The sequence below is a fragment of the Eutrigla gurnardus genome, assembly GCF_963514095.1.
Source record: "Eutrigla gurnardus genome assembly, chromosome: 9".
Lineage (NCBI taxonomy): Eukaryota > Metazoa > Chordata > Actinopteri > Perciformes > Triglidae > Eutrigla > Eutrigla gurnardus.
The window spans coordinates 26,285,333-26,311,028 of record NC_139923.1 but is presented as its reverse complement, the minus strand read 5'-3'; the positions used below and the strand labels follow the sequence as shown (position 1 = coordinate 26,311,028).

The 25,696-nt window shown below is 45.3% G+C and overlaps 1 protein-coding gene across 1 annotated transcript; it reads right to left on the bottom strand.

The window, feature by feature from the left end:
- Nucleotides 1-1,042: 1,042 nt before the first annotated feature.
- Nucleotides 1,043-22,863, bottom strand: kcng4a (potassium voltage-gated channel, subfamily G, member 4a). The gene is made up of 4 exons (XM_084017475.1): nucleotides 22,642-22,863; nucleotides 19,383-20,041; nucleotides 18,657-19,298; nucleotides 1,043-2,786 (listed from the first exon to the last, which is right to left on the bottom strand). The coding sequence occupies exons 2-4, from the start codon at nucleotides 19,488-19,490 to the stop codon at nucleotides 1,902-1,904; spliced, it is 1,635 nt and encodes a 544-aa protein (XP_083873601.1). The 5' UTR covers nucleotides 19,491-20,041; nucleotides 22,642-22,863; the 3' UTR covers nucleotides 1,043-1,901.
- Between the last annotated feature and the right edge of the window lie 2,833 nt (nucleotides 22,864-25,696).

The following is a 25,696-nucleotide window of genomic DNA, read 5'->3' as shown; positions in this document are numbered from 1 at the left end:
ACACAGAAAGTGTGTCTTTATACTTGTTCTATGAGAAAGGGCTTTGTTTGTATTCATGATCCATCATTAATATAACTTAATATTTTCAATTCTCATTTAAAACCAGCATGAATGGAAATATATGTGCCGGTTCTCATGGCGTTTTCACCCATAATAATTAAATAATGAGCTTAAGATATGCTTGTGGGGATATTTTACAACATTCAACAAACATATGAGCTGCTTTGCCTGCAACAATTTACCATTAAAAAAGTCCTTGAAATGTCATAAACCGGTATTCTTTACATCTGCATGACCGACGACCTGAGTGACCCTTTTCTTCAGGTGGAGTTTCAGTAATAAACCTACTGAGCCCCATTCAACCTTCAGCAACTCAAACATATTTATCACCAGATGTGCACCTTTATTGCTCATATTATCCCCATATTTATGATCCATGTGAGTTATGATGGCTCCGGTGAAATATGCATACTGTTGCGTATGATATCGATGTCTCTTAAGCCATTGAGTATACGGATGAATAATAGCCTTAGTCTGGGTAATCCACCATATCTCATCATGCAAAGTTGCATCGCCTCATTCAGACCGATATTCTCCGGGCCATATGTTACCGCGGCAACTCCGATTGATAAATTCCACGGTACCTACAGCCCAGCGCTGTGAAATGAGATGCCATATGGGAAGGGAGGGGTGCCACGGACGCGATTGCACTGGAAACTCTGGGATTCTGAGGAGATCTAAATCAAATTCAGAGCAACTGGAATGAAGTTTCGTTTCGGGCAGCGACTCGTTTGCTTGTTAATCCCAACTTTAATCTAGATTACATCCACATCTGGCATGGCCCTGCGTGCCTCCACATCCTTCTTGGACCCCAAGCAGCTGACCACTTGTTCTCAGAAAAAGGAGCATGAACCCTTTTGTTTTGGAGGTCATACCCCCCCCCTCCTCCCCCAGGATTGTTGCACCGTGCCAGAGTGGCGTAACCGTGCACATGAACACCAGGAGGTGATGTAATAAGGGGATTGTCACAGAATTGTTGTTCACAGACTACTTATCCCTGCGTTTGGCTCGGACAGCTGTTTCTGTTTCGTCTTCTCTCTGGATAAAATATTCAGCGGCAGGACTCTGATTGAGCATCCTGAGGCTTCGCCGAGGAGATTAGACAGTCACACCGTGGACGAACCCAAAAAAACTGCAGCCCAGAAAAATGGATTTCTCTCAGATTACTAGGAGAGCTTTTATTTGGAGCGATGCAAAGTACACGTCATGGTTGTTAGCGCTCGTTGGAACTCACTCACTCAGCCTCTCTCTCTCTCCGACACAAACTTCTTTCTCTCCATCTGTTCGCTTCCTCGTCATCGGCTTTTAAAAAAAACAAACAATCTGAACCATGACATCGGCAACATTTGCACACGGTTTACATGGAGTTCACGGCAGAGAATCCATCTCTTTGAGTCATTCAAGCATACATGAGAGAGATCTTAAAACGGGCCAAACTATATGGTTAGTTTACATTTTTCTTCTCAGAGAATGGCTTCAAGCTTCTCAAAAATAAAAACTAAGGAGTACTTCTTTGAATGCATGACAGAAAAACGTAGTAGTATTCAGCATGAGAGACACGTTCAGGTCATACTGTAGGCAATATATTGAAAAGTAGAATAAAACTATACGTTGCAGTTCTAAGTATTTTCACAGTGGAAGGAGAAAGCAACTTTGGATTGAATATTGCATGTTTATGGAAGCAGCTGGTTATTAATATTGCTGCGGAGGCTTTCAGGTCAGGCAAAACTGAACCGTCCAATTTAAAGGGTTTTAAGTCTTTTCTGTTTCTACATTGTGCACGCTCCAACTCCGTCTCAGCAGACCAACGAGTGGATTCAGTCCGTCCGTACGGCTGCTGTTCAGAAAGCTGCCGGTGGCAGGCCGTGGTTGTTGTTTCCCGCAGCTTCGCCTTTCCCCAACAGAGCAAGAGACTCCAGCGAGTGCACACTGTCTAGACGTAATCCCAGCCCGGGTGGAGCGGAGTTCTCCCCCCCTCCTTCGCCTCCCACCTCCTGCAGCTCCCCCGAGGCAGCGGCAGCGGCGGCGGCAGCCTCCGCGGCCTCCGCGCACTCCTCCTTGAACAGCCGGTCGTGCTCCATCTTCAGCTCCTGGTAGGAGCGTGAGAACATGTGGAAGATGGAGGTGGCGGGGAAAGCCATGATCAGGATCCCGCTGAGGATGCTGCTCATCGCCACCACCTGCCCCGGGATGGACCTGGGCACCATGTCGCCGTAGCCCACGGTCGTCATGGAGATGATGGCCCACCAGTAGGAGGCCGGGATGCTGCTGAAGTCGTGGGTGCCCGTGAGCTCGCTCTCCGCCAAGTGGACCAGCGGGGAGAAGAGGGTGACGGCCACGCAGAGAAAGAGCAAGAGGAGGCCGAACTCTCGGGTGCTGCGTCTGACCGTCAGCCCCAGCGTCTGCAGGCCGAGGGAGTGGCGAGCCAGCCGCATCACGTAGAGAATCCTCAACGCACGCAGAATCCGTAACACCAGGCCCAGCTTGTCCAGGTAGCCCTTCCCTCCGCCCGGCCTCTCGTGCTCCATGGACGGGTCCTCCTCCGTGACCACCAGGGAGACGTAGTAGGGGAGGATGGCCATGGCGTCGATGATGTTGAGCGGCCCGCGGAGGAACTCCAGCTTGCTGGGGGCCTGAATGAAACGCAGGAGGAACTCCAGGGAGAACCAGGCCACGCACACCGTCTCTATGATGAACATGTTGTAGCACTTAGAGGAACACTCGCCCTGAGGTAGAGAGGCAAGGCAAGGTGAGGGAGAGAGATGGAGGATGAGAGGAGCGGGAGTTTGACAGGGAGCAAGACAGATGGGGTGAGAGAGAGAGAAGACAAAAAAAAAATCCCGAGGTCAGATAATCACCCTCGGTAATCATTCATAAATCATGAGCCGCAGTCACTCAGTATGCTACAGCTACTGCGGCAGCACTGATAGATAGTACAGTGACATCATCAGTCGATTATTTTATTAGGGTGGGTTTTGAAAGATTAATGTGACGCCCAGCAGCAGCAGTGACAGAAAGCAATCAGGTCCACATGTCTTCTAACTGCAGCGTCAAGCAAAAGCAATACAATCATTAAAAAAGAGAGGCCGTGTGAAGATACAGAGGAAGTTTGGCAGCACAGAAGCCATCTCTTCCCTTTTATTCTAAAGAGCCTTTATTCCACCCCCCCCCCCCCCCCCCCCCCCCCCCCCACTGCAGAAACATATCTGAAATCGCTTATTGAGTTATACTAGAAGAAGATTCCATTTGTTTCAGCATCCGCTGCTGAGGACGGCGATACATAATGCTTTAAGACACATTTTCCAATTTTAATGGCCCCCAAAACGAGCGTGCTAAATCCTAGTGGGGAATTAGGTTTTCACCAGAAGTGGATGAATTTCGACGAGTTGGCTAATTTAATGCCTCTAATGTGTGTATTGTTGTCTATGTTTCATTTGCATGCCATTAAAAAGAAAACTAAACCTGAGGAGAAGTGGACGTTTTTGGAATGAAGTGAACTGGTCTCTCGTTTAGGCTGAAGGCTGAATTATTTTCGAAGCGTTTCAAGCCTTTAATCAGAATCAGACGAAGAACATGAATAGAAAAACTACTATAAAATGAAAAAGACACTTTTTATACATCTCCAAATTATACACTGTTGCCCATAAAGTTGGCATATTTCGTTTTCAGACACAATCCTCTGTTTATTATAATTTAAATGCACCAGTCATCACTTTTGACCAGGTGCTATGATTACATTACGTGTCCCAATTACTCAGGTGGAATTAATTCATGCATGACATTTGTTTGGTGCTATAAAAGACAAGACATTTGCAAATTATTCCAACTTCATGGGCGACCCTATCCACCTCATTGTCACAGCAAGATGTGCCACTTCTGTGTGGAGTTTGCATGTTCTCCCAAACACATACAGGTCCTTCACCTTCTTCCCCCATCTTTAGGAGGATAAACCTCCTACAACACTGTCGTCCACCTTAGGATGTTCCATCAGAAGACAAACAGTGACTTGCTCGATATTAATAAGGTGGACATTATTTGTGTGCTCTCTCAGACTATTTCCTCCACTTTTCTCTTTTCTCTCCGTTTCATTTATCTCTCTGCTACTGTGTGTCTCATCTATTCCCCCTCCCTCTTACCCGCCTACTCTCTCTACGCCACCCTTTCTTTTCTCTTCCTCCGTCTCCACCTTCTCATTACTCATTCTGTTTCCTCCTCCATCACCCTCTCCATACTCCTTCCCCTCGCATCCTTCATTCTCTGCATTCTCATTCTTCACACACACACACACACGCTTCAGTTTCGTCATTTATTCTGCGTTCTTCCAAGTGAAACACAACTCCCTCCGCTGTGCCTCTATGCATGATGCACCCTTCACACATGTTTCCTTCCTCCCCATTCATCACTCGCGTCCTCTCTGCCGTTTCCCGCTGACTCTTCTCCCAGCTTGACTCTTAGCCTTGAACTTCATTCTTGCAGAGTGACGTGTATCTGGTTCACTTGGAGTGTTGTACAGTTATCTGTTGTTGGAAATTACATTTTTATATGCATTTTCTCTTCTTCTTCTTCTTCTTTTGCAGTGATATTGGTAATAGTGAAGATAGCAGAATCCTTTTTTTGGTTATATGTGCTGAAGCAGTGATCAATAAATCCCCCCCTCCCCCAGTATCTGTGGCTGTTGAATAACTGTAATAAGCCAATCATTTCATCTGAGCTAAATGCCTGTCTGTCTACAGACAGTTGTGTCTGCCTGCATGTATTTCTGCCCACGCACTCATCGCCCATCACAGGAGAGTCTCCCACCAGCCGCCAGTAGACAGCTGTGAGCAATAACAATAGTCATGTTCGTTGCTTACGTTCAAAATGATAAGTCTTTGGAGGGAGAACTGACGGAATGGGTTGCACCACTGTTAACTCTCATTTAACTGCTAGTTTCTCAAGATTACCAAGTCAATGAACTTATAGAGCTCATATGACAGATGAGATGTGGTTCTGACCACCTGATAAATATGTCGTTCCTTAGATGCTAAATGCTCCATCCAGTCACCAGCTTGCTTGCTGGTGCTGCAGCGTAGTGGACTTTTGAGCACTTCTCAGTCTATATAGAAGCAACATGATGTGTATGCCGAGTTAAATATCCACCCGAGGATTTGGACAGCTGAACGTTGTCGTAGTTTACATCCAGCGCTCGGCTCCCCCGACTCCCATGTTCTATTTCTGGGTGACTTTAACGGCTGCTGACTCAACAAGGTGCTCTCAACATATCAGCACTATATAATATGTGTTCACCAGAGGAGACAACACAATGAAATACAGCAAACACTCAATCCTCCCGAGGTACAGCTGATCATCCAGCGAGTCCCCGCCTCCCGAACAACGAGGGGAGGACGTTGAGATGTCACAGACCGACCACGTGGAACTCATCCATCATCCCTTCAGTCCCCAAGAAAAGTCACACCACCTGCAAGTAATGATTATCGCCCCGTAGCCTAAACACTGCCGATGATGAAGAGCTCACAGACCGGCTCCAGTTTGGCCTCCAAGCAGCAGAGAGGTGTGGATGATGCAGCGCTGCCTCAACGACACAATGACACAAATCATTCATCAGGTTGGTGATTACAGAGTCTCGCTTTGCAATGTCTGCAAATATAAACATGAAAAAGATAACATTTCAGCAATTTAATCCCGGCCTGTTTGGTTACAGGATATTCGGGCAAGACAAAAACAAACATTTTTCACTTAATTCAGTTATTTACAGATTCAGCAGACACGAAGCAATATTTATATTCCTTTGGAGTCGAGTTTCTGACCACCTGAAACATGAAAGTGTATCCACTCATGTTCACTCTCCTTTGAACACTTTTTTTTTAGTTTTGGCATCTCCCGACTCCCGAGGGAAATATCCGGCTGTTTAGCTGCTAAATCCTCCGCTCCGTCCGCCATCTAGTCGCAGACTTTATTTGTCTGCTGTTGTTGCAGCGGAACGACAAGCTATAAATGGCTAAAAGTAAATGAAAGAGGAACTGCAGAGTCAACTGATATTTCTGTGGGGACTGTGTACAAATAATACAATACAAATAGTCTCTCTCCGAGGGAGATTAGTACAGCTTAAAAAAATGCATTTACTAAACACAAATCTATTCTATCTAATTCCTAAAGATCCTCCCGTTCAGTTCCACACATTAATAAAAGATTACATATCCGTTTTTACTAGAATTCATCATTCACTCCTCTGCTGTAGTTGTCAGAGTAAAATAGTGGCGTCCGTAACGGCTTCATCCGAGCGGTCCATGATTTCTCCGGAGAACGTGAAGGAGCGACTGGGGGATATTTGTTCCTCACGGAGAGGACATTTACAAAAAAAAGAAAAGGAGATCGATTACAGGATCTGCCCCTGAGAATTACCACTTCAGGAAATTGCTATAAATATTAACCTTTACACTTCTCTTCCACCTTTAATCTGGTTTTCCCTGTCTGATGTCCTGCTGAGGTTTCTGTCTGACTTGTCTGTCTCTGGTTTATTCCCTCCCTACCACTCTTTCTCTCTCACTCTCCCTCTGCTGACATCAGGCCCATCAGGGCTTTGAGACACCGTCCTCACCCTCTGCTTGATAGGCCATTTGTTACAGCTTTCCCCTTCTGTCTCCTGCACACACACACAATCCCTCCCACAGTAACCCATGACCTTCTCTGGACGACTCGCTCTCTCTAAAGTCAGTGACAGCTCATTTCAACACAGACACTTTTCACCCCAGCAGCTGTCTAGTGTCATTAACACCTCTCAATGTCAAATTAGGACAGCATCATCACACCGAGGGCATTTCAAGAGAAGTAGACCTTGCGTGGTGTTTTCACAACGGCACGCCAAACTCACTAAACTGCATAGTGGAATATAAAGTGAGCTAAAAGGTGTATGATGAGGCTGCAGGACTAATACTTTTATTAATAATGTGTTTATTTCCAATGCTTTTAATGTTTTTATGTAAAGCACCTTTTGAATTACCTTGGTGCTGAAAGGTGCTATACAAATAAAATTGCCTTGCCTAATGTGTTAGCTCACCATTTACACTCATTTACCAACCAGCCCTGCAAATAGTCCACCAAGCTTTTAGCACCAACTATTCCACAAACTTTAATGTGATACTTTGCATTAAAACCATCCAACGATAAATGTTAGTTCCTCTCTAATCGTCCGGCCGATCAAAAGCACTTTGCACCAACATCCACCCATTCACGATTACCCAGAATGCACCGATGGCAGAGGCTGCCGAGGTACGAGGTGCCAAACAGCTCATCAGGATCTATTCCAACACACTAGCTTTCATATCGCACGTATAATCATATCTCCTGTGTTACATTTTGACACCAAACCACTTAAGCCAACCAGAATTGTGACACCTCGAAAAAAAAAAATCATCTCCCATTCAGAGATGAGGGCAAACAGTCGGTTTGAGGCAATTTGAGCTGGATGGACTAAAATCAAACCTGGTTTAACCTGATTCCAGATCTTTATGAGGTTTCTATTCTTGTGTTATTGATACAGGTTTTGGTATACGTTGTATCCAAGAATATAGTGACATGTTGCAGCCGATACTGAATGATCCTCAGACAGTTGGCTCTGATGTTGCCGTGGAATTGGTTGGTTTTTGCATGATTATGATCATTTCCAGGGTGTTGTAATGATGTCTGTGTTAATGGCTGGGCAGATGGTCAGAGAGAGAGGAAATCGGTGCAATATAGTAAACTTGTCTTTCACACACACACACACACACACACACACACACACACACACACACACACACACACACACACGCACACACACACACACACACACACGGTCTCTCATCCTGGAATGTTTCATCCAATAAAGGATGATGATGAAGGGTCTGCATTGTTAAAAAGCATGGGGGTTGAAGCTCCGCCCTCCAAACCATGACTGGCCAATCACAGCGTAGCATTGTCCAGCTCTGACCGGCGTCCAACGTCATAGACTCTCATGCAATCGTTTCTGTTCCTCGTGCAATACTGATACTTGAAAGGAGACTTTATTAGCAGAGGATGTAAGCACATCTTTTTTTCCAACATGTATAATATTTATTCAGGGAGTGCAGTTAGTGACAGTGTGGACTCCATAAGTAGAAGTGGGAGCTTTGCAAAGGGTGAATTGAGTTTGACACTATTTCTGACATTCTTGTTGACAGCCTCCCATCTCCCCTCTGAGAGTGACCCGACGCTGACAGCTACCGGATGCTTCCACAGCGGGGTCAGCGTGTACCACGGTGGTTTGAAGTGCAAATGTGTCGCTTCATCGTTTGACAAGAAAAGGCTTCTACAGTTTTGAATTATTAATGTGTTTTTTTGTTTGTTTTTGTTTTTACTTGTGGATCAGACAGAGCGTCACATTTCACTGCCTTCAGATAATTAATATCTAGCTGTCAAAATGTGCCATGAATGATAAACAGACGTGTGCTTCTCATGATTATAAAAACTTTCTGTTCAAAATTTGTTTATCTGTGTTCTAGCATTTCATTTTCTGCCTCCGTCACAGCACGTCTCTCACAATCAAGTAGAAAAAGCCCCCCGTGGAGGTCCTACGGCTGAGGGTTTTTGGGCAGAAAAGGGAACAAATCAATCAGTTTTACCTCACAGCAGACCGTGAATAGTTCCTCAAGGCTGCTCTACTGACCTTGTGCTCACTTTACAAGTTTAAAAAAGGGACTCGGAGAAGGAAGAGGGGATAGAGAAGGGATGGGAGGCAAACAGAGATGGAATGATGCGGAAAAAGAATTATGTGTGGCTGAACGCCTCGCCCGGTGGCCTTCGCTGAAACACTGCACATCAAGCACCGTGTTCACTAGTCATGGGTTATTAAAGGGATTGTATCGTGTGGCACCTCCATCCATCATCCAGCTCCTGGAAGCGGATAGCTGGATGCACAAATGCACACGGGGTGCACTGTAGGAGTTGAGTTTTGCATCCGTTCATGTGGAAGAATCGTCGCTATGTATTATGATTTAAGGGCAATAAAACAGCCACCTGGTCTCCCAAGACAAACTGTCCGGTGACTCCAGTGACTCTCCGTATGCCGAGTGGAGTGTGGAACAGTTTCAGCCCCATATGAGGCGGCTTTGCAGGCTGCCAAGTGTACTGTCACTGACAAAAGACCAACAGCTTGTTCACGCACAAACACGCTAATGGAGAAAAATGACAAGGGGGAATGGCGGGGAGGGCGGATAGCGAGAACGGAGGAAGACTTGGTGGTGTAGGAGCATGCAGGAGGAAGGAATTTACAAGATCGGTTGATGAGGAGAAGATGAGCTGACATGTGAAGCATGGGGTTCCCTTCACACCCCACAAGTCTTTATTCTCGGCCAGGATACTTTGGTACGGTCTCGCTTCCTGGAATGTTCCATCCAATAAAAGGATGATGAAGAAGGGTGTGCGTTGTTAAACCAATGGGGGTTTAAATTGGTAAAGGAGCACCCAAAAGACACACACACTGCAAAAGAGCCACATACTTGCTGTGCAAGCAAAAAAAAATGTAGGACCACATGTTGAAAGTGTCCCATAATTGTGTTGAATTATTAACCGGATCATAAAAAAATCAGATTTAAAAGAAACACACAGATGCAGGCTGGATGTATAGGACCGGGTGCAAAGGGAGCGTTTGATTTCAGTTATGAGAGAACCGAGTCTTTGACTTTGTAGCTCCGGGCAGAATACGGTTCTGTTCAGAGAGGCTAACTGTGCAGGGATGGACGCCTGCTGCTGCTATATGGTGAAGGGTGTGTGGAGTGTGTTCCATGATGTCGCTGCCTCTCATTCCTCACTCGTCTAATAGGTGTGCTCCCCTGTCCTGCACACCTGTGGTTCGTTAATCAGCCCTGACCCGTCGCCGCCTCCACAGCTGCTCCTTATCACCAATTAGCGTCTGAGTGTGTGTGTATAGAGAGGGATCTTTTCGTCGTTTGCCGGATTGTCTGCCACAATTTCTAGTCGCTCTTCCAAATGTCCAGCTGCGTCAGCATTTATAACGGGGAAAGTTTTGTGGTGAAATCGATTCCATTTCAAAGGAATTCCTGCAATTATTGTGTTCCCTCGCAGGGATGAACTTAATCCACACAAACTTTGGGCTGACTTTGAAACGAGAATTGCTGCCATGAATCAATAGTCCTGATTGAGAGTCCAAAAAAGAGAGCCTTATCCACTTTGATGTCAGAATATAAAGTGCTCCTTAAAAGAGAAATAGATCGCAGGAAGTTATGAGGCGGGGAAAATGGAACAAATGTGTTTCTAGAATGAACTGTGTTGAATTAAGTGTCCCAAGACTTGCACCAGCAAATTCTGACACCTGCTTGTTTTATGATAATTATTAATAACCTATTCTAGCAAACTGTCGGCCCATTTTTCTTCCAAGTAAACAAACACATCTGCCGTGTTTTTATCTACATTTCTGACGTTTGTCAGGTCATTAAGAAGAAAACCCAGAGTCTCCATTATTTCCAATAGTTTAACAAGATACATGATGCAGATAATATATCTGTTTGTTAGGAAACTGAGGTCACCATAAAAACTGAATTGCATGAAAAAAATCCTCATTAAAGAATTCTGTCTTCTTGTATTTAGACAACAATCAGATTGTGGGCTTCAAAGTCAAACAATATCTTCATTCACATTTCCTGCCCATAAGAAGTAAACAGTGTCTACGCACCAAACCTTTTCCGTTATTGACTGAATTTGTTTAACAATGCTGGAAACATTTGAATGCTGGCGGTCATTTTGATGGCTGGAGGCCTCTGAGTGCATCAGTGACATCTCTGGTACAACCAGCGTGGCATTGTGGGTACAGAGGCAAATGCTGGGGGGTAAAAAAAAAAATCATCTGCTTTGACTGCTCAGTCTGTTAATAGTTTCTCTCCATGTCCTTTATAAATGTATAATCTATAAGCTTGTTCCGTATATTAATTATTAAAAAAAACACCAATGCACACACATACAGTACTGTGAGTGCTGCCACTGCTGCTGTGTGTATCGTTATCTCAATCCTCAGTGTAAAACTAAAAAAAGATCGATGTCGTCATGTTTTAATCTAACAAAATATCCTGTTTCAATCCATATTTGTTGGTGTTTAAACTTTCAAAAACAACATTTTTCAAACTGTTCTCCAACATCTTGCTTCTGCACACACACACACACACACACACACACACACACACACACACACACACACACACACACACACACACACACACACTCACACACACACACACACACACACACAAAGGGTGACTCGCAACTGTATTAATAGACATTCAAAGCTTCATTCTAAAACCTCAATAGAAGCTTTGAATGGGAAAGATTTGGTACAGCCCTAATACTGTAGCTCGGTCCAATCCACTTTGCTCATTTTCCATTTACAGTGCCAGGGCTGTGTATGAACACCAGATCTTTTTCCAACACACACACACACACACACACACACACACACACACACACACACACACACACACACACACACACACACACACAATGGACAACCAACAGACTCTAAGGAACAAGTGTATTGGAATAGAAACAGACTCCATCTTCAAATATGTCTATTATAATTAAAAAATGACACAGAGGCACACACACACTCACTCACACATACATGTACACACACACGTGACTGATCGAACTTTGATAATATCAATAATAATAACGGGTCAACAAGCTTCTCACGATCCAAAGTCTCCTCACAGGAGGCCAACAACTCTGCAACCTTCTATTGGACCACTTTGAGGACACCAACCATGTGTGCTTTCCTAGAGGCCAGCTGTTGTATTTGTAAGGTGCATCATCAAACTTTCCATAGTTTTTTATTGGTATTGAAATGTTCTGATTTGAGGCTTCAGTCCTTAGTAGGACACATTTTTCATGCATCATGTCAATGAACATCTCACCCTCCTTGTTGGCATTGTTGATACATTTCTATTTTTTAAAAGATCATCAAATGGTTGATGTTAACGTGAAAAAGTCACTTTAAAAAAGTGAATATCTGGATGAGTCCATTCCGTTTAAAAAGTTTAATTTTGACATAAAACAACATCTAAACAGTGAAATCACTATTTCACGATAACATTGACCGTCAACAACAATCTCCAGCACTGAAACACTCTCTACTGCTTTGTGCTGAACTGCTCTGTGCTCTGTTGCTCTGCACATTCCCACCCTGGCACAGACAAGACAAATACCTCATACTTTGCTGTTCCCTGTCATAATCTCACTTGGCAGCCGTGCAGCACATCAGGCGGACGGGGAAACAGCAACCAGATAGGCCGCAAAAGGGAATGGAATCTGCTCCGCGCTGATACGGTCAAACGGCTCGCAGGAAACGCCTGCATACGTTATTATGAGTGTGCATACATTCACGCAAACACACACGTGTGTGTTAGTGATTCTAATGGAGTTTGATAACCGCCGTCGAGTTCAGTCGAGCAAATATTCACAGATCCTCTCGTGGTTGGAGGGTGTTTGAAGATGGTATCTCCGCTATGCAGTTAAAACCTGAGCAGAATGTTTAAGCAGCTCTTTTATTGTTCCTTGTCACCTTGAATCATTTATTTCATATAAACTCAGTTCTGATAATAAGGTCATCTGCAGGTTTGACTATGGGATATTATGAATAAACCCAAATACCTCCTCTTCTTCTTTTCTGCATCTTTATTTTTGTTTCTCATTCTCTTTCCTCTCTCTCTCTCTCTCAGCCTCAGTGAGCCAACAGAATTTACACACTCGGACACCTTATTTATGCTCCCGTCATATTCATTTAATGGAGGTTTTAAATAACGAGGAGGGGGAGATTAAAAACAAACCAAAAAAAAAAAAAAAAAGTGCCACATGACGAATGCATTCCTAATTCTTAATTTTGTGCCGTGGTTGTTGTTACAGAGGGGAACGAGGCTCGTGATTGATGATGGCCCTTTGTCTTTTGGACTCAGCTGGTTTGGCGAGCGGATTCTGTGTGAAGGGAGACAAAGAGTACAGATACAAAACGCAGAGTTTGAATCACTTAAAGCCTTAACGGTAAGTTGTTTCCTGTTACAGAATGTGTTTCACATCTCAGACGTGGTGTTTAAGCTTTAAATACAATGATATGCTGGGAAGATACGATTGTACGCTAAAACCCAGTTCCCCGTTTTGTTTTGTTTTGTTTTTATTTGCACATCAGACTGTTGGCTGCGTTGCTTTGAGCTGCAGGCGGAATCCATTCATGCTTTCATGTCCAGACGGTCCAAAATGTTGGATACAGAATCCCAACTCCCCCCTCGGAGGCAATACATTTGGAAGGGACTTTGTTGATTAGCGTGATGCAGCTCTGCACAGTTCAGAGCACACAAGCAGAGATTCTTCTGAGATTTTATCACAGCCAACACTTCTTTTTCAGGATGATTCTCGATGGAGCCGGACATTGGTGCAAAATGACAAGATACGAGAACAAACTCTGTTTCTAGCTGTGGTGTTTAATCAGAATGCTGTATGTCCGTATTCTACCTGGGTTACTCATTAAACGCTGTGCAGCCGGTCTGTAAGCCACCTATGGGACCTGACATGATCGATCGCCATGGCGATACGCTTTCTAAAACATGATCTTCCTGACGAGGTCGGACCCCCTGGAAAAATGTATCATATACAGTCCTTAAAGGAAGCTCAGTGACCATATTGTGAACGACTAGTGTTCCATTTATATTAATTTTCCATCGTTTGTTGAACGTGACGAGAATTTAAGGTTGTTTAAGATTTACAAAACACTGACTTCATCTTAATGACATTAGCGCTTGTGAAATGTAAAATTATGCAATTTTAATCCCCTCTTTTTAAGCCTCTGCAGCGAAATGTGCTGCGTGACCAATGTGTTACCACAACAAAGGATGGTTACGCAGATTTTGCAGCTCGATAAGATCACAGAATTAACCTTTTGTCCTCATGATAAAGAGATTCATTAGTGATTTTATTTAATTTTATTAGTATATTAAGTCCTGTATAATCATACTGTATATTGATGGCTCTCTTTAAATAATAATACATATTATAAGGTTGTGAAGTAAGCCGTGAATACATGTCCTGGGAGGGTGATCTCTGCTCATCTCCAAGGAAAGATAAAGGACAGGAAGGGGAGAAAGGAGGCTTCACGGTTGGCTGAGTGTTTACACTCTTACTGGGTTCTCTGGTTGCCTTCCACTGCTTCTCCACGACCCAGCATGCTCTGTTTCATCCCTCTAATACACAGAATCGTTTATTTTCACTTCAGACATCACACTCTTGCTCTTTTTTTTTGTCTCTTAATAGAGTAACAAATCACAAACCCACCTGCCCCCCTGTAATCACTCGTCCAGACAGGTTCAATACGATTATTGACAAGTCTCTGCTTGAGAACGAGGGGTTAATAATCAATCAGAAAACCTCACAGTCTGAAGCCAGTCTCCCTCTCTCTCTCTCTGTCTCCAGATACGTGTGATTGATGCCCTGGGACGTAATTATTGAACAGCAAATCCTGCTCCAATTTATGGCCTTCAGGCTATAAAACTGCCACTTCAATTACTCCCCATGCCTGACTACCACTGAATGAGGGACAAGGAGAGAAAAGATAATGATGATGACGATGATGATGATGTGTGAAATGATTCCATCATCCGGTGAGAATTGTAATGCGACACTCAGTCAGTGAAGCACTTTGATCTGTTATCTGTGATAAAAAGAAAAAACAGATGCAGAGAAAGTTACTGCGTTGTTATGCACCGCCGGTGTGTTTGGGGGATTTTTTGACATTTTGAACAGCAATGAGATGTAAAGTAAGGCAGGTTATCAGTGTGTGCTGAGACCTGCTGCTTTCCCAGGGAGATTTAAAAACGCCACCCTGTTCTTTCCAATCTAAACACTGCTGCTATCCTGCAAGATACTGGAGATTAACGGGGTCAGCGAGGGCTTAGGACAGTAGTCAAAGTGGAAATACATCCCATGAACTACTGATGGTTTTCGTCCTAACTCACTAGTAGCGAGTGGTGAATTTACTTTGTTTTCTGGTTGCTAAGAGCATTGATCAAAAAATATGAAAAGATTGTTATTTCTCTATGTGGACTGCAGCAACCTGCACTATTGCCCAATCTCATGCTTGTTGGCATCATTCTGTTGCTGTTTTCCACATCTTTAGCCCGGTAGCTACCGGCCATGCAGGAAGGTGGCGACCCCATTCTTGATCCTGCCAACAAAAGCTCTGGTTGGTCAACTGTTTCTCAACTCTCAGTGAACAAATAGTAGCTGTCTTCTACTTCTCTACACTTCATTTTAAGGTGAAAACAAAAACGTCCAAAAGACATTTGAGGTGTCCAGAATCTCCATATATGTCCATAATGCTCACGGACTACATTTGAACTTTCAGGACTACAGCCTTAAAACTCGTCAGACAGTTGAACCTTTCTACCAACCGGGTCCAAAAAGACACTGGCGTTTTGACTCCCTGATTTTTATATCAATATTTCATGCACCTATTTGCATTTCTGAAACACATCAGGGGAGGTCGTGCTTCCCGTCACAATGTTGCAACGGTACGCTGCCAGATGGAATAACAGCATTATGTGGAGAGTTTTACATAAAGAGCAGTGGAGAGATGCACATCCGCAGCAGGGGATGGATGGATGACGCGGCGGTTATTATCAGGGTCTTGAAGCTGAGCTGTAAGATAAAGGCCTCCTCCCGATGCATTTAGTTCATATACACCGTTTGATAGGAGGGATCAACCGAGGACAGGCAGAAACCTGTTTCATGAATATAGGCAGAGGGAAGCTTTGTTTATCTCCATTTCCTTTATTCTCCCTTCAAAGCTTATTGTTTCACTCCACCTCTCTCAGACTAAATCCTGTATTTATTCTCTTCCTCCGTCTTCCACTTATTCCATCTCTCCTTTCACTCACCTAACCCAAACTGAGGCAAAAGAGCAGGATGGATGACGAGTGGACGAGGGTTTTGTTGGCCCAGTCTGGCACAAAGCAGACCAGAGACAAGCAGCGGGGCCGTGTGAATTAAAGATGACAGGAATCCTGTTTCTCCTAGTCCGACATTGTGAACAGAGAACAGTAGCCAAACACCCGAGACTAGTTTGAACCTCAGGAGCATGCAGAGAGAGAGAAAATGAAAGTAGCGGATGTATTTGTTTACTTTTGAGTGAAGCTGCCATCCATTTTCCAAGAATTACAAGAAAAGCCACCCCCAATGGCCTCACAAAGCCTGGAGATGCCAGAAACACACACACACACACACACACACACACACACACACACACACACACACACACACACACACACACACACACACACACACACACTCACACACACACTCCTAAAGCCTCGGTCATACTCTCTGGAAGGACAGTCGCACCGACATCATGTTGAAGTGGAATCATGTCCAGGAAACATTTGGGTCTTTATATTCCCCTGTGAAGGTTTCTCCTCGGGGCAAACAGACATCCTCAAAGCTCATCCAAGTTCTCCATTTTCTCTGACTTATCTGCATCGGCATATTTAGAACATGTTGGTTGTGCATGGAGCGACCGAGTTTGATGGGGGGGATGCCACTTTGGCTGTGAAAACACTCAGAACCTCACTTGAGATGTCCAAACAACCCACAATGTCCTCACAAGGCATGGAGATGCCACGTTTAACCATACAAACACACACACACACACACACACACACACACACACACACAAAACCCACAATGTCCTCACAAGTCGTGCAGATGTCAGAGAAACTCATACAAACATCAATATAAAGTTTCACAAAACTCCGGCTCCTTCTCGATACGCTCTTGTCAGAAGTAATCAATAGCGTGTGACAGAAAGGTTGCGTTCACCGAGTTTGTGGAAGTGCACCGCCCCCCCCCCGGGGCCCGCTCCATCACCGCTGCTCTGTTTACCTGAGAGATTTACAGGCAGGAAAGTCCAATTTCCTGTCAACATCTCAAATGCAATTGTGATTCTTCATGTCAGGAAAATAGGAACCTCAATGCATTCAGCAACACTTTAGTACGTCTTCTTGCTTCTGCTGCCCGGATATCTGCTCGCCTTCCGTGTCCTCGCTGTTTATCTGGGTCTTTTGTCGTGAACCGAAGATACAGGAGCATCCGACTCCACGGAGCTTTTACCTATAGATCCATTCTTACAGATTTAGCCTATCCCATGGCGTTACAGTCCTGCGGGTTTGCAGCACGTAATGAACCAGACCCCGGGTCCAAACCTGTCCGTCTGTGCTCCGACTCCTCCTGGCATTGATCCTCCTCAACTCATCGAGAATTCTGCAACAGGCCCTCCCTGAATTTTCCAGTATCACACCCTCCTGCACTCGTCCCTTGGCTGCCTGTGGCTGCTCATATCAAAATCAATAAAGCACTACATGCTGTTGACGATGGCTTCTCAACAGCTGTTGCACAGATGTGTAGCGTTCTTTTTTTTTTTGCAGCAACCGGTTTCTGCATCCATATCAGATGCATTTACATATCCTATTTATTATTTAAGGGCACCTTGGGAACCGAGGGCAACCGTTTTCCAGAGGCGAAAAACAGATAAAGTTTCTTAAATATGAAGAAAGATCAAATATATTTGCTTAATATATAATCAGAAAACCAATGTAAATACAGTGGATATGCTGCAGTGATGTTTTCAGTGAGGAGGGCTCAGAAATACTCAAAACCAAATGTGTGCAAAATTCAGAAAAAGAGCCATATCCGTTACAGCGGGTGAGTTAATTACTATTGTATGAGCATGTGACTGTGAGTGTGTGTGTGTGTGTGTGTGTAGGCATGTGACTGCCGGTGCATGTACGTGAGTACATGTCTGAATATTTTGAGCGAGTGTGTCTACCGACGTGCACACTGGTGTGTGTGTGCATGTCTTTTGTGTGGGATACAGTAAGCCTGTTTCATTATTCCCCAGTGTTTAGTGAAAGATACTGGACTGGCCTCAGTGAGCAGCTCTGGCTTCATTATCCCACGCTGTTACGGGTAGACACAGATCACAGGCATGGCAACACACACACACACACACACACACACACACACACACACACACACACACACACACACACACACACACCAGCATCCCACAGGGATACTCAAGAGAGTGCGATGACGGGGAGTTTTTATATTTTGGAAATTTTGAAGCCCGACTTTTTTGCAGCACAATATCTGCCTCCATCTAAACCACGACTCTCACACATTCCCACTCATAAACACCGACATACTGTCGGAACAAAAGGGTGATACTATTCAACGTTAGCTTCTGGGAAACAAAGTTAGTGTTGGCGATAACGAGCATCCAGTTTGTCACGATAAGTGATGAGCAGCCGGTACTTCATGGTGACCATGTCTTTGAGGAAGGAACCACTGTGAGAGGAGATTAATCACTCACACAACTCGTGATAAATCTCACTGACAGTCGCCGTGGGCTTCTTGCAACACAACCTGAATTAATGAGCCCCGAGTTCAAATATTCTAATTTGATGATGTAGTATCTGTTGGATTGGTTCAGGGTCTGCATTCACAACATGCCAACACGCTACTTCACTCACCCTGTCCTCTTCCTCCCTGAGGTCTGGCATGGTGCTGATGCACAAGCTGATAACAGTCACCGCGACCATGATCACAGACAGGCAGGCGAAGATCTTCCCCGGTAAGCCGGACTGCGGATTCTCCACCATGTCCCTCAGCCAGTTCATCACCTTCCGGTACCTCGTCTCCTCCACCGGCACGCGCTGCATGGCGTTCCTCTGCCGGCGCTCCTCCTCCCGCCGCTCCAGTTCGTTCACCTCCTCGATGCGCGTGTACATCTTCCTCTTGCAGCAGCGCTCCATGTAGGTCATCTCCACGCCCCAGTAGGTCAGCTCGTCGTGCAGGGAGAGGATGCACATCTCCCGCAGCAGGCGCAGCTTCCCCGCCGCCAGGAAGTTGAGGATGACCCTGAAGGCGGACGGCGAGCGGTCGAAGAAGAACTCCTTGCGGGCTTCGTCGTAGTCGTCGCAGACGCTGGCGATGTCCTCGGGCGACCTGCAGCCGCAGAGGCGGCCGAGCCGCGTGAGGGGGAACTGCTCCAGGGTGCTCCAGGGGAACGTGTAGCGGTTCCCCCCGACGTTGATCACCGCCAGCAGGGCGTGGTCGATGGACACCAGGTCCTCTGGTCGCCGGATGAACTGAGCCCTCTGGTAGTAAACGCCCTGGAGATGGAGCAATAAAAAGCTTGGTTGGGCAGCTGAAATAACAACTTGATTACTTATTTGATGATTATTTGATCTCATTACCTTGATGGTCTCAGTCTCGGGGATCTCTGTAAAGATGTGGTCGAGACTGCTGTCGTCGCTGACGGACAGGTTGCTGAAGTCATGATTGGCGTTGCTGATGATGGGCATGACGGCATCTGTAAAACACGCTGCTCCGGACCGGGCAGCTCAGACCGAGTGATGATGGCAGAAAATAAACTACAGGTTGGGCCTCCAGCAGCTTATACTAAATCTTGCACGTGAGGAAAAACCTTCTTGCCACAGTCTAGTGGGGACAAGCTGAGCGTAACGTTCAGTCTGTTTGGCCTCAGATACCTTCATAACAAGGAGATCCTTCTCGATGACGGACGAGCTATGGCTTTGGCTTCCAACCGTGGAGGAAAATCCCAGAAAGTAAAGTGGAGTATCAAGATTCCTGCTGTCCCATTTGAACGGGGGTGAGTCTTGACATTTCCTTGCTAGGTCCACGATAGATGTTGTATCAGGAATTCAGCATCAGATCATTGGGTAATCCACGTCCCCCTCAATAGAAAGAGTGGGTTCAGATTGATCAGTGGCTGATTGCTGCAGAGGATGAGCCGGATGAGTCACTGAGATGTCCTGGGACCAAAGGGGGGATCCTCTGTGTCGCTGCAGCAGGATTAGGGAGGACCTAGAGCCGGGGCGGCATCATGCAGGCACTGAGAGAGGAAGAGAAGTGTCAGAATGGAGCTGAGATGTTTGAGAGATGTTTGAGAAGACAGAACGCACACCTCAGTGAGTCTGCAGAGATCAGAATAGACTGACAGACACATCAGTCTACTGTCATTTTAAGCCCACATCAACATGCAATGAGGAAGGAATGGCATCTTTACATCAGTAAGGAATAAGTAGAAACCAACATTCAGGTCTGTGCTGTTATTCACACTCAGTGATTTGCTGTCGTGGATGGGCAGCGATCCTAGCAACAGACACTGAAACACAAGGTCCAAAATATTCTTCTTGGCAATACCATTGCCCTGAAACTTTTTGGCACAGTTAGGCGTTACAGTTGCCCAGAACGCCTCACTGTGCATCAAAGCCTTAAATAGTTGTGGTTGATTCCAAACCGGGTCCCATTATCACGTAATTAGTCATGTTTTCACTGCGACTGACTTACAGTCTGTCTGTTTCCCAACTAAAGCAGCGGAGTCAAAAGTAGAGGTACAGATACGTGTGTTCAAAAGGTCGCTGGTAGAAATAAAAGCAGTGATTCAACTTCTTTGAGTAAAAGTGAAAAAGCTCTGAAATAAAGTAAAAAGTATCTCTTTGAAGGACATTTCTAGCTGTTTTATTGCAAGCCGAACTGAATCTCACATCATATAAATAAGGAAAAAAATCAATAGTTCCTCTCAAATCCTTTTCAACTAAAGTAGGGAACCTGAATGGAAGATGTTACAGATAGAAAGTACCTGAAATTCTAGTTAAGTACAATAACAAAGTATTTCTACTGCTGCAGTTATCATGAAAACCTTCTGTCAGCAGATAGAAAAGTCTGAAAGCGGTAGAATAAATTATCAATAGAAGGTCTTTTACATGCGAATAACTCAATTTTTTTTTGAAGGCGCGTTTTGATTGACATATTTCACAAGTGGACACAACCTTTGGTGTTCAGAGCCTCTCTGTGAAGGCAGGTATGAGCGCTGACGGTGGCAAATAGTGAAAGAACGAAGCCTGAGTGTGAAACAGCTGGAATCGTCCACAGAGACTCGTTGTTCCGTAGCTTCTTGTATCCAGCTGCTAACAATAAAGCTGATTTACATTTGGATGGTAGCCCCGTATATTCCCAGACAGCTTTTGTTGTGAATATAAAGCTATAATGGATTTTCTATGCTGCTGCAATTAAATAAGCCAGCATCTCAGAGGGTTTAGCCCTTTCTAAACATCCAGGGAGGGTCTCACAGCCCTGATGGGGTAATACAGACAGTCTAACAGGCCTGTGTGTGTCAGAAGAACTGTAGCCTTACAATTAGCCTATATAGAGTTAGAATCATACCATCAGCATTGAGATCACTCTCCTCGCTGTCTATCCACCGAACCGGCGGGCTTATTGAATGTGACTGGAAGGCTCCGACAGCATTGGACCGCACCAACATGCGTCACTAATTCAGATCCAGGGAAGATAGGATGCTGTACTGGAGGAACCAATTCATCACTTCTGTCACGTTGCTGGTGTTTCATTTCCACCACACAGAGGGTGGGGGAGGAGAGCATGATAAACTATTTATTAATCGATTTGTATTCCCCCGTGGATGTGGCTGCTTGTGGAGAGTTAATTGAAGGAGGTGGTTTTTTTTTTTTTTAGACGCACACACACATGTTGTCATCAGCTTCGCTCGACCTCCTTCGGTCCTCCGCTGGACACAAACGAGGGGAAGGAAGTGGAAATTAAAACTTCTTTTTATCTGGATTTTGGTTGTTATGTTGTCGGACCAAATTGAACTTTAAGTGACGTGAAACATTTGGATGTAAGTCAAAGCAAAATGTGTTTTTGTTCCTTCCACTATGAGGTCGTATTCAGCATTAAGTCAGAGAGCTAATGTTATATTCATGGGCAAGTTAACAGCATCCTGGTGTCTCATATGGACTCTTTCACTGTAGCATGCATCTCTCTCTCTCTCTCTCTCTCTCTCTCTCTCTCTCTCTCTCTCTCTCTCTCTCTCTCTCTCTTGCTCTCTCATTTAATTAATTTTCATTTCTGTGCTTTATGTGCATGGATGTCAGCAAACATACAATTAAATGGGAGATTAAAAACGAGTTCTGCATGTGTGTATAGGTGTGTGCGTGTGTGTGTGTGTGTGTCTACTGTATCGAAGTAATTCATGTTTCTCTCTCTCGCACACACACACACACACACACACACACACACACACACACACACACACACACACACACACACACACACACACACACACGCACACACATCAATTAGACCTTTAATTAAGCTTGGGTAAACTGAACAGGACGCTTATAGTCTCGTTACCAAGTCGATGGTTTCGCGGAGAGAAAAAAAAAATCATTATTAGAATCGAGTCATAGTTAAATGTTGTTTCGGTTCTCTTATATTATAATTAATGTTCAACATGGGAACGCATTAAACACCTATTCAATCCCCCAGCTACCTGAGACATACGTGTGTATGTTGCGGTGCTGACGACACGCAAACACAGCAGTAAGTATTGTTATCGCATTGCAACTTCCCGCAGAGATCCAGCCGCGGACGCGACACCGCGGGCATCGAACTTGTGTAAGTGCATCTTACCGCTCTCATCTCCAGACCGACACATCCGCCCGGCGTAACAAATCCACTTCGCCGCCTCGCAGCCCCCCCTTCCCGGTCACTCGGCACCAAACCGGCGCGTCAACGATCATTCCCATGTGGTAATAAACCGGGATGCGTCTCCGGCGTCCGCATCGTCCGCGCGCGCTGGAGCGTCTGAACACACCGGAGCTGGTTTTGGTGCGCTGAAAGTGTCCCGTTACAGCTGGGTTAGTGGTGCTGCAGGAGGAGGAGGGGGAGGAGGAGGAGGGAGAGGGGGAGGAGGAGGAGCAGGGAAGGGGGGGAGACGGTGCGTAACAGAGGAGACTCCTGGTACCCAAGTTCAAGTGTGCGTAAAGGTGACGACAGGCGCCATGACGTCCAGGAGCGTGTGTGTGTGTGTGTGTGTGTGTGTGTGTGTGTGTGTGTGTGTGTGTGTGTGTGTGTGTGAGCTCCCGATTAGACAAAGGTGGCATTTTCCCATAACTGTGAATGGAGCGTGGCTCTCAGTGTTCACTCATCCCCCCTTCCTTTTAAAAATCCAAGGACAGCGAGGAGATGCTCTCAACCATGTTACATCCTGGTCGCTTCACGCGCAACAGGGGGCGTGGTTACCTCCCCTTTACTAGTCTGAACGTGAACTCAGAGTAGAATTATGACATACAGGTTGAATCTTCTATCATGCCACTCCCGATCAACACCTCCACGAATGCAAAGAGGAAGAAAAACACAATAAAGTCGGATCATATCACTCATTGGATCCAGAAAGCAAAGATCTGATTATGAGCCCAACAGAGTTCTGGTATTATTATCATTCAAGTCAAGGCTTGTCATTCTGGGGGAATCAAAGGCAGATTTGTTGCAAGTGCCTTGTCATTTTGAGTTTAATCACTCTTGTTTCATTTCCAAGCAGCTGTGACGACGACGGCGGTATTGTTTTCACCTTGTGAGTGTGTGTGAGTGAGTCATCGTGGCACAATGTGGCCCTGGAGACACCTGCTGTAGCGCGAACTACCACAGAGGCAGGTTGGCCAGGTGTTTGTATTTCTGTCTGTCTTTGTCACAGCGAATGTGTCGCAACTCTGCAATATGAAGTCATGACACGTTGCAGGTGTAGAGTTGAGTTTAAATGAGGGTCGAGTTTGAGGATGGGCGTGGTCCGAGCAAGGAAGACCAAAGTCAGGGGGTAGGAATTGGGGAAGGAGCCATTGCCTCCCTAGTTTACACCCTGGTCCATCTCTAGTTATTTTACATTGTATATTTCCAATTATTTTTGACTTTCCCCTATTAGTCTGTACTTATTGCTGTCTATGTGCTGCTGCAACACCTGGACTCTTCTCTGGGGATCAATAAAGATCTATCTTATCGTATCTTCTTTTATCTTATCTTATCTTGGTAGAAAGCCTTAGTTGAGGGGAAAAGCCTTCATCAGAATAAACTGCAGGCCCGAAGGAGTTCTATTGGTTGTACCGTTCATCTGGAAACTTTGAGAAGCACAAGAACCTTTTGTGCATGTTTTATTTTAAGATCTGGTTTTGTATCATGGGATGGGTCTAAATCTTTGGCATGACTTGGAAATAAAAAAAAACGAATTGAAAAGCCACAGATACAATCACATATCTCTGTTGCACGGAAAGTTGGAATGAGCCGACATGTATCTAGGTGATGCTGAACAGCTGGCCAAACTTTTGGCTGGAGGTAAATAGACCTCGCTGTTCACCGACCGAACATTATTCCACATCAACACCTGCTGCTGTATCATGTCAACGATGGGCTGAATTTGCACAAGGTGAAAGTTCAAGAGGGGAAAAAAAAAAAACACATATCAATATGCTTGCATTTGTCCGCGTCGCCGCGGCTCACACACACACTTTGTCCTTGAGAGGCAGCTCATTAGATGGCAAGCGCCTGTGGCAACCGCTAAAAACAAGCAAACACTTTGTCCGGGCCCTTATGGCTGCAAACAGCAGACAACACATTAGTGAGGGGAGAGATGGAAACTGAAGAGGTGGGGGTCTGTGTGTGTGTGTGTGTGTGTGTGTGTGTGTGTGTGTGTGTGTGTGTGTGCTGAGAACAGCGACGTTTGGCTTATTGAATCCCTCCATCACTATTCATTAACCTACAGTGCAGCGCATGGCCCCGGGCTGGTTAGTGTATGCAACATGAGACTGATCACACAGCTGGGCTGTTAATTCTCCGTCAGCCGTTTTTCTTTATTCTTCTTTTTTTTTTCCTGACAAAGGAGACGACATCTCAGTCACAGCTGAGACAGTAATGCAACATCCCCTTTTTAATTCTGTCATTTTCTTGTGCTTTTCCACACACACACACACACACACACACACACACACACACACACACACACACACACACACACACACACACACACACACACACACACACACACAGGGAGGTTTTTCCACTCTGGATTTTGCACAGGTGTTAGATAGGGGAACGGCTCCTTCCAACATCGAACCGGCTAACTGGTTAATGTGTTGCACCACCCCCAGCACCCTCCCCTGCCTCGCTGCCTCATTGTTTTTTTGTTGTTGTTAATCTCACCCATATACCTGCAGCTGCCATCTCTCACACACACGCACCGATGCCATACAACACGTAAGAAGCCAGCATGCAGCAGAAAACACAAAGATAGGCGCAGCCCTGTCGGTACTAATAGCGAGCCTCGGTCTGGAGGATTAAGAGTTTAATCCCTCACAGGCAAGTGGGGCTGAGATGAGTTCGCATGCAGCCGGTGTGCAGCCAGGTCTGAGTTCAAGGCGCCTGCAGGAGAAGAGCAATGAGTCACTCAATCACGCTCTTTTATGCCGGCAGCGACCAGAAGGTCCCACGGGATGGTCCTGTGCAACTTTCCCTCTGTTTCACCTCAGAACTCCCCCTCTCTTTTTATTTTTTTGCTTTTGCTCCCCCTGTGATGTCCGAGTGTCTCTTCTCTTTGTTGCTGCTGAAATGTGTTTGATCTCAGCACATGCAAGTTTGGTTCAGGTTAATTGCTTTCTCTCCAAGGATGGAGACAGATTAACACCCAGCGGCGAGGATG

Excerpts from the sequence above, each read along its gene's own strand:
- kcng4a (XM_084017475.1), bottom strand. The coding sequence starts at position 19,490 with ATGCCCATCATCAGCAACGCCAATCATGACTTCAGCAACCTGTCCGTC. Across the intron at positions 19,299-19,382 it reads CCGAGACTGAGACCATCAAG|GGCGTTTACTACCAGAGGGC; the intron begins GTAATGAGATCA and ends CTCCATCTCCAG. Across the intron at positions 2,787-18,656 it reads TCAGGGAGGAAGAGGACAGG|GGCGAGTGTTCCTCTAAGTG; the intron begins GTGAGTGAAGTA and ends TCTCTACCTCAG.